General features: G+C 29.4%; 1 protein-coding gene across 1 annotated transcript in view; it reads right to left on the bottom strand.

Moving 5' to 3' along the window:
• The window catches only part of dpy (dumpy), a 354,721-nt gene extending 350,239 nt beyond the window's left edge, over window positions 1-4,482 (bottom strand). The window contains exon 1 of the mRNA XM_067045457.1: window positions 4,350-4,482. Within this exon, the coding sequence (XP_066901558.1) occupies window positions 4,350-4,359 (10 nt within the window). The 5' untranslated portion in view covers window positions 4,360-4,482. The remainder of the gene's footprint in view (window positions 1-4,349) is intronic.
• Between the last annotated feature and the right edge of the window lie 6,069 nt (window positions 4,483-10,551).

Consider the following 10,551-nt stretch of genomic DNA (forward strand, 5'->3'; position numbering starts at 1 on the left):
CTACCTATTGATTGTACGCGTGAAGGAATTAAATCCAAAAGGAAGTCAAGGATAATCATAAATTTAAAATTAAATATCTTAATGCTAAATAAAATTTAAAACTTAAAATAAAAAGCTAAATATATAAAACTTCGTAAATCACTTGTTAATGAAATATAACCAGATATTAAGTAGCATAAGAATTTATAGAAATATCATCGCGAAAAATGTGTTTTAATTGTAAATTTCAAACTAGTCCACGTTAATCTGTCATCAATTAAATAATCTAGGAATCTTTACCAATTTTTTTTTACTGAACAACTGAGTTTTAAAGATTTCTGTTTACATACTTCTTGTCTAAGTGCCTAAACACTGGTAAAACTATCGAAACATTAAAAAAAAAACAATATAATCGAGTTATTACAATGAGGGTTAATTTTCTTGAGCACGACTTTAATAGAAAAAAAATCAAAGATTTTCTACCCCAGAAGCCTTTCAGAATAAATGGTGATTCTTTATCTATTTTTAGTCTTGGATGACTTATTGGCTCCAGTGACCTTGCAGGCACAATTATAACCGATTTGAGGTTTATGAAGTAATCAGTTGCGTAATTACGCTGCAGGGTGACGTAAGTGTTGAAAAATAATTCATTCATTTAAAAATTTGAATATTGAACTATCCATCTTATTCGTTAGTTAACGAACTAGTAATAAATACAATATTCTGTAATTCGTATACTATACATCCTTAAATGATTACTAAATGTTTAAAAAATAGTCAAATAAATAATTAAAGATTTCGTTTATATTTATCTTAATTTATTTTTATTTTTTAATTAATTGAAACTATACATAAGCAGGTTAGTAAAAATGTGCTATTAAAATATTTATTGAGGGTTAGAATTCTAATACCAGTCAAATCCATTTTCAAATTTTATTATTTTTTTTTTAATTACCAGTTATAGTACTAGGTTATCACAAGGAAAAAGTATTTCAACCAAAAAAAAAGTCCAAACAGTACAAAATCAAAAACTGAATTTTTTTCATTTCTGATTTAGATGAAAGTTAATTGATAATTTTGTATTTTTAGTTAGTTGCGTCACCAACTAGGTGTTTTTGGTATTTTGAAGAAAATACAAACCACGTAAAAATGTAAAAAAACCCAAAAATAAGAAAACTCAGATACACCACATTGTTTTAGCACCTATGATTTTTTATGAACTGGTTTTTTGAAGAAACTCTCGAGATAATCTAGTATCATAAGTGTTAATTTAAAGTATTTTTATTAAAATATCTGGTAGAAAAAGTAACTATATATCCATAACTTAACTAATGACTGCTATTTCTAGCTTCAACTACGTTATTTTTTCTATTATTTTAAAATTATAATAAGTAAAATAAAAATACCAAAATAATTGAACAGAAAAATATTTTATGTTAAATTATACGGTTTTATTATTATGGTTTTATTTTTCTCCAAAAATTAATAATAAAATTAAAAGTCCCTACAAGAATTACGTTATTTTCTTGATATGTATTGTATAGAATAAAAAATTATTAAGACTATTGCTCTATAAGAATAAATTCAACATTAAATCTCTTTTAAGTAATTAAAGGCAGATCAGTACATAGATTTTTTTTTTAATGTTAGGAAAATATTTTAGATCACGTAACACGCAATAATCTAATAAAAATATTTTCTACAAATTAAAAAAAAAAGACTTAGGCCTTCCAATCTCGGAAAGGTGAAACTGAGTAAATAAAATAATAAAAATAAAAATGTATACATTTTTTTTTTACAATTTGATCAATTTATTTATTATTACATATTTTTGCAAAAAATTTAAATCAGCTAATTTTGAAATTCTGAACCTTATTTGAAAATATATTTATATATTTTTTTAGATTGAGAAATTCGACAAGCAATTATTAATACCTGTTTGCCCAAAGAAATAGCTACCTCATTTCTCTTTTAATCACCAACGCATTCTAACGCATGGATTTTATTTATAAATGATATTCGATTCGATACGTTACATTATTTAAATTAATTTTTATCAGGACCAAAATATAAGAATTAATATTGATTCAAAGAGAAGATTTTTTCGAAAAATCTTGCCAGATGGTAGTGAAAGTTAGAAGTGATTTGGAGTTTTACAGGCAATATAAGCGAACGTTATGTAAACCTATTTTACGAATCCTCGTTTAGAGAGTTCGTTTTTGAAAATTCCTTAAGTGGGTAGAACACGTCCGTTTCGAATCCGAAACAGTTGTACTTCGTTAGTTAATGATCATTCTTCAAACAGTTCCAAAGAGAATGTCGACCATATGTTCGAAAAGATGAAGTAAGATTTTCTAAAAGTTCTCCGAAGAGGACTTGACTCAAGTGGTAGTCGAGCTCTAGCCATCGACATCAAGAAGAAATCGCGTGCTTCTGATTGCAAGATTCGACCTCACTAATTAATATGGAGTTACCACGACCTCTTTGGACGATTTGGAAACCTCTAAATCTCTATACTACCTTATCGCTGGAATTCTCTTCATTTTTCGCGGTCCAGTAACGTGTTCCACTGTGGAACTTTTTAACAAGTCACGCCAGCACGGCCAGATCCCGTCTTCAGAAGTTAACGAATCGCCATTAAGTCGACTTTCTAACTCATAAACGGCTAATTTACCAAATCTTTTAGGCATTAGCGAAGTCTTGCGGGTATTACAGTATTATTCAATAATTACCGTAGCGAAGCAAAAATAAAATTTCCAGAGGGAATACCAAGAAGAAAAATAAATTTACTAATATATCTGCGTAAGTGAGATTTTATTTTATTTTGGATGAAAAATAATCTACTTTTAACTAATGAATATTCATACTTTTCTTTAACTTAAGCCTCTTATTTCTGGATTAACAGAGTTTGATATATTATTCCAATAAACGAGTTTGTACAGTTATACTCCTCTTGTTTAGTTTAGATAAGCCCATTATAAGATACTTAAACATGATTATTAATTAATTTCGTGTATCGTGTTCAACATTGAACGGAGCTCGGAAGTAAGTAATTCTGGTACCACTGCAGAAATAAAGAAAAAGAAAGGCATAACCGATATTGAAAAGATAAAACTGAATAAAAAAAAAATTGAAGAATACATTATTTTTTTTTGTTCAGAATATTGATTCCTATTTCTATCTTAAAAATTGTTCAATATTTTTACAAACATTTCTAAACAGCTTATTTTAGATTTTAATTCTTATTTAATATTTCTTTTTTAAGAATAAGAAATTCGAAAAGTATTCAGTTCAGGTCATAGTCATTATAAATTACATTTTGAAGTGGCGAAAAGCTTCGTAATGATATTTCGATATCGTGAACATTTATATTTTGGTTTCAAGATAAATATAATATATAACTTATATATATATTTAAAATTAACGAAGTTATATAGGATCATTGAATATATAAAGGGTAAGAAAAATAAACGAAAAATTTGCAATTCTCCAAAAGAGAATGCTTTCGGTCCATCAATATCTTTAAGGTAAGAGCTCATTGAAATAGAACCAATATCTTAATAAATAAAATAAAAATATTGATTTTTTTTATTTCCGCTTTATCAATAAACAATTTAGATATTGAAGTTTTTTTAAATTATTTAAAAAATAATATTAATATTTTATTTTTATTTTAATAGGAGATAAAGCAACTTTAATTTTTAAATTAAATAAAAAACATAATTATATATTATTTGATTAATCTAATTATATTACTTTAAACAGTAAATACTTAATATAGATATTATTTGTCTTTTATTAAAATAATCAAAATTATATTAATTTTTAAGTAAATGATTTTACTGTAATTAATCGTGAATTTTTTTGTATTAAATATTTGAATTGTAAAATCTAAAATTGAAATAATAACTTATACTTTAATATTATATTTATTAATATAAATTAGCATTTAGGCTTAGAGAATCGCTTAGTGGACTCAAATTCAGTCTTACCAGTACAGAGGTGGTAGGGTGCGCGAGCCTTTCTCTTTAGTCGTTCATTCGCCTCCGATGGAAATTTAATGTAATATTCAAAACCATATTTCATTTTAAAATAAATAGTATTAAGTTTTTTTTTGTTAGTTTCCTCAATATTATAACGGTAACTTCTGTGTTTGAATGGTTAATACATTTAAAAGTTAATTTTTATTATATAATAAGTGTTTAATAAATATACAATTATTATATTAGTGAATAGGCAATGTTAATTAAATAATTTTTTTATAATATATTGTTATTTCTATGATATAATTGTTAATGGAAAATAAATGTTTTTACAAATAAAAAATTAAATATAAGTTTTAGTAGATAATATTATAGAGGAATACTAACCGGTTGTCATTCCTGATGATGTGCGACCGCCATCCAGATATTCACTACGACACTCACGGACACAACTAGCTTAAGACAAACTGTACTGAGGGTAATCGCTACGGAGAGGTCGGGCCTCAACTGTGCCCAGCCGGTCTGTCAGCAGCCCCTCCTCTCCTCGCCCCACTCTTAGGGAAGGTCAGGGCTTGGGCCACTGGATCGCTCCATCTTTAGGGCTAATAACACTTTAAATTAATTAAAATTCAATCGTCTTAATGGTATTTTAAAATTTATTATTTATTAACAATAATTTTGGGCTTTTCAACCAATGAGGTCGTTTTTGCCCTGTAAAAATGATTTATGAAAAATCAGTGGAAAGATTTATGTATATAAATTACGATTTAAAATTTCTTCTATATTGGTCCCCAGTTCATTATCGTAGGCAGCACTCACAGAACTCAGGCAAGATATGTACTGTCAAAGGTACTACTATACGGTTTTTTTAAGCCTTCAATAAAATTATAGACAGTAAATAAAATAAATTTGCTTGCTATTAATTTCAATGTAGCAACTGTGACCCACCCAGTGGTTTGGAATTTATTTTTCCAACAATGGACAATATTTAATATAGACTATTTCGTCTGTCCCACATAGAATAAATTAATATTCATTATCCCAACAAAATGAAATATTTGTTTCTATTGTTTTGTTAGTTTGAGATGTTTACTGGAAATTGAAATTATGTGGTTGGTTGGACAATTAACTGGCAATTTTTTCAAGTTAAAAACACTATATTTTTAATTTTTAAGTTTTTTCCAGATAATTAACATCAATTCACCCTACCCGGAACGGACGAAATAGTCCATATTGTCCACAGTGTAGCAAATGAAATCCACCCTACTCCAAACGTCACCAAAATCCTTCATACCCCCTGAATTCAAATAACAACTGATTTCAAAAATCATTATCATTGAATTTTACAATATAATAACCAAGAATTTAATGCAGACTAAGAAAAATTAAATGTTTTAAATTTAGACAGTGCAAGTTAGTAGGTGGGTCCTTTTTGAAGAGGGTGGGTTGTGCTCCCAGTGCTATCTTAATCCTTTGCGTATTTTTCCTCAGCAGAAAGACAATAAACACGAAACATTGAGCTATGAGTAGATACTTGGGCCGTACGTAGCATAGATGGTTTAGACGCAGGTCTAAGCAACCTGAAAACTACAGGCGGCGCCGGTTCAAATCAGGCCTGGGTGGTGAACTTTTATCAGTTCGTGGCAGTCCTACGAAATGAAAAATTAGACTCCCACAATGGTTAGGGTAGGTTGGTCTCCTCTAGATAACCCACACCCCCATATATCAAAAATGACTAGGAAGGAGATCATTAAACAAAAATAAATAAATAAAAGATACTTGAATTTTAACCGGTTATAGTTGTAGATTAATTGCAAACAAACACCGAAATAAAAATCAATAAAGTAAGGGTTCCTTATACAGGCGTGATACTGAACTCGGTACAATATGTAATTTACAGGGTCCCGTGAGCTGTCGGTAAATATCGCTGGTTACCGATGTACGTGATCAGATAAAGGATGATTGTCCTAATCGGTATTCGGAATTTGGTTTTTGTTTTTCAATCCTTTGTTGGTAAAGTAACTGGTTTTCCTTAGGTTTATCTTCTCCCACACCGAGATCTAAGTCTTAGTGCGCATTTACCTCTTTGATGAAACATATATTCAAATACCGAATATAAATAATTTCCCGAGCCCGTCTGTGATATTTTGGTGGTCAGCTGACCCACCTATGTACTCATGTGGTCTACCAATTCAGATATTAACCTGGAGATCCCATCTTTGTACATGACCACTTTCGAACGTTATCATTTCATTCAATATAGTACGAAATCTTATCAAGTTCAGTAAAATCGCCTCTTCCTAAGGAAGCGTTAATAGAAATAATAATAAATGAACGGATTTTCATAAATAGATCATACTTAAAAGTATCATTTAATAATACCCCACTAATTCCTGTCAAACAAATCCGTTACTTAGGACTACATCTCGACAAACGACTAACATGGAATCCTCATTCAAGACTGGAAAGACAGGAAACTGTTCGTCGATTTCGACTTTTACAACATTTACTTGACAAACAGTCTAAATTGCCAATCCATTACATAAGACTGATCTACATGACTATTATAAGACCTATCAGGACAAATGAAGTTGAGCTTTGGGGCTCCACTAAACCATCAAATTCCCCCCGAATCCAATCCTTACAGTCAAAAATCCTTCGTAAAATCATTAATGCTCCTTACTTTGTCACAAATCAAGCCATCCATCAGGAACTCAATGTCCCATATGTTGCCGATTTGGCCAGAACCCTATACCATTCCTTCCATGATACACTTCCCAACCACCCAAATCCACTTGTTTCTAACCTGGCTTCTCCTCCATTACCTTATAATCCTTCTAGGCGTCTGAATAGAAGGTAGCCTCGAGATCGTCTCCTGGAGTTTTATCAATGGATAGATTCTCCACATGTTTGTATCAGGTCACTATGTAACCTACAGCAAATTTACTTGTATATATTTGTATACAGTTATAAATAACAATAAATAAATTATTAAAAAAAATTTCTTAAAAAATATATTTGGTGATATATTACTTAATATATACTATTACATGACGCCCAATACAGGTAGTTGATAACACTAAAAGGTAACTGATTTATACTTGAAACTTAAATGATTACATACACCATTGAAATATCAGAAAAAAGATACAAGATACACAGACAAGTATAATGGTGATATAAAGTTTTTTTCATGTCTTTATTACCTTGCACTTGCCTTATGTCACGGTCATGAAAAATAAAAGGAACGAAAAACTATGTGTAATAGAGGAAAAGCCTTGGTGTGCGGTATGGGGCTGGTGAAAGCTTATCAACCTTCCCAAAAATCAACATGTATATCTTTATCTGAGGCTTATAAATAAATACTACTAGCTTATAAAGTTATACCAATGTATAAAGATGAGAACATTATAAGAATAAAAAATTAGTTTCTTCATTTAACAGAGGGGCAGCCCGTGTCAGGAAAATTTAACACGCCTTGTCAATTAAAAAATAAATCAAATTTTTGCCTAGATTATAGAGCAGGAACAGTGAATGTCCTTGAAAAGTAGTTATTGCACTATCCTTTGCAAACCCCCGCAGCTTCATTTCTATCAAGAAAAAACTAAAACTTTCGTTTATTATTTATTAAATGCTCAATATTTTGAAAACTACCAAGCACACAATGTTTTTTGTTAAAAAACTAATAGAATTTTTACCTAGAATATACAACAGGCACGGTGAATATCCTTGAATAGTAATTATTGAACTATTCGAGTGCAAAAGATATTTTTATTCAAGAATATGTTGCAGCAAAAAATTTTGTTCAACAAAAAAACTATATCTAGAAAACTACTAAACACACAAAGCCCTTGTTCTGTTGAAAAAGTAATCAAATTTTCACCTAGATTAAAGAGCAGGAACAATGAAAGAAGTTATTAAACTATTCTAGTGCAAAACATATTTTTTAAGAAAAGTTTGCAGACAAAAATTTTATTAAAGAAAAAACAAAAATTTCACTCATTTTATATTAAATTCTCAGCATCTTGGAAACTAAGAATCACTGAATGCATATGTTTTGTTAAAAAATTAATCACATTTTTACCTAGATTAAACAACAGGAACAGTGAGTGTCCTTGAATAGTACTTATTGAACTATTCTAGAGCAAATGATATTTTTATTCAAGAAAATGTTGCAGTCAAAAAAATTATTCAAGAAAAAAATAAAATTTTCGCTGATTTTTTATGAATTCCTTAATGTCTTGAAAACTACCAATCGCACAATCACATGTTCTCTTAAACAATAAATCAAATTTTTACCTAGATTATAGAACAGGAACAGTAATAGGCCTTGAATAGTGATTAAAGTAATTATGAACTATTCGAGTGCAAAAGATATTTTTATTCAAGAAAATGTTGCAGACAAAAATTTTGTTAAAAAAAAAAACAACTAAAATTTTCGCTTCATTTATCAATTGCTCAATTCTTGACACTACTTCTTAACAGGAACAATGAATGTCCTTGAAAAGTAGTTATTGAACTATTTGCTCTAGAATGTTATTAGTTAATAATATTTTTATTAAAAGAAATATAAATTTTTAAAGAATTAAATTTAAAAGAAAGTAGCTAAAACGTTCGATAATTTTTTTTATCAAATGCTCAATTCTTGAAACTACTAAGAGCACGATAAAATATACTTTTTTTTTTTTAATAATAGCAAGTTTGCTAGTGTTAGAGCCCTATTTGAGCTTGATACATTCAATATTTTCCGATGTACAGTTTTTCAAACACCAATATTTTTTTTCAAATAACGAGAAGAGAACATTTGTAAATAAATTTCGGTGAAGATCATGAGGGCTACTTTACATTATATTTAAGTATAAAGCCCATTATGATCAATATTTTCCTAGATATAGCGTTCCCTGTAAAAAGGATGAAGGGAAAAACTGCTCTCCATAAAATAAAAATAGATGCACCTGATACAATTTAAAACGTTCCGAAAACAATTGTAAAAACTTTAGGCCTAAAATTCTATTATGGCCTGGCAAAATCTCATTGATAAAAAGCGTGATTCATTTTTGAGATGAATATTTCGACTCGTCCTGAGATTTAAAAGAAAGAACACGTGGTGTAACTGCATGAATAACTAAATATTAATAGGAAAAGTGCATTCTTTTTGTCTTAGTCAACTACTATTTTGAACCTCACACCTCAAAGTTTTTGTGACTGATTATATAATTGGATAGAGGTACAGGAAATTCTTCAGAACTATACCCAATATTATAACTTGACTCTAAAAAAATTTATTCCTGACTAATAATAATAATAATAATAATAAAGGTTTAGCAAACCCGAAGGTTCGATGCCAATACCACCAAACGTTCTCTACACACATCTGTCCAGTGACGCCCCTCCAAACGATAATCTACTAAATCAGTCTTAACGCAATCCTCCCATCTACGTTTTGGTCTAGTCCTCGAACTTTTACCCGTCGGTTCAGTGTTTATCAACATTTAAGTGATTCGTTTATTACTAAGCCCTACAATCTTACACGGCCATCTTAAACGCCGCAATGCTATTTTTTATAACTTTTTTTTTTAAATATTTATTTATTGCTATTTACAGCTGTACATTATAATACATTTAATATGTGTATATATAGTTGACCGTAAAAATTGATATATAAGAAGATGGTCAGGGTTGCGGTAAATAGTTTACATTACAAAAATAGTTTACAACTATTTTTGTTTCACTTTTGACCGCAACCCTGACCATCTTCTTATATATAATACATTTAGTAAATCTGATCTAAGATTCTATAACTTGAATTATATTTACCGGGTATTGTTCCCTTAATTCAGTGTTGTGTAACCTTTTAAATTCTCGGGTTAATTTGCAAAAACCTTAAGGTGCTGTTCTTCCATTAGTGTTAGGGAACAGGTTTCACAGCCCTAAAGAACAGTGGGAAGTTTTTGGACATAATGCGTAAATTGAAAAATCACCAGTATTTCCTGCCTTTAACGCTTTTATTTCCTCATCAATTTAGATGTTTCTAACTACCTTAAACCTATCTACCCCCTCAAATGCATTTCCTCCTATACTGAAATTGTTCCCGTTTCTACTGCTAACCATATATTTTGTTTTATCCTTATTTATTTCGAGACCTAGTTCCTTACCAGAATTAATCAACCTAGTTGTATTTAATTCTATAGTCTCCTTGTCTTCACCCAATCATAGAAAATCATCATCATTTATTTCTTAATGATCTTTGTTCAATAATACTAAACTCATTAAAAAATTCAATACCAATCCCAAACAGTTTTGTTTTTAATATTTTAGGTATTATATACTACACTATACATACCGGTATACGGAAAGGTTTTATTTTAAAAATATTAATTTTAATAAATCGATCCTTTACCTATATGCCAGACTTGGGGAACACGACTTACCGTTTAACACATTTTAACTGACTGCCAATCATACGACTCCCTCAAATCTTTGTATGGATTACCAGCAGACCTCCATTCAATTTTGCAGGATAAAAATCAGATTGTGGATGAACATTTTGAATTCCTCGATCACTCAAAACTTTACCATAAAATTTAAT

The sequence above is a fragment of the Halyomorpha halys genome, unplaced genomic scaffold, assembly GCF_000696795.3.
Source record: "Halyomorpha halys isolate HHAL.00 unplaced genomic scaffold, Hhal_1.1 Scaffold134.1, whole genome shotgun sequence".
In the NCBI taxonomy this organism is placed as follows: Eukaryota; Metazoa; Arthropoda; class Insecta; order Hemiptera; family Pentatomidae; genus Halyomorpha; species Halyomorpha halys.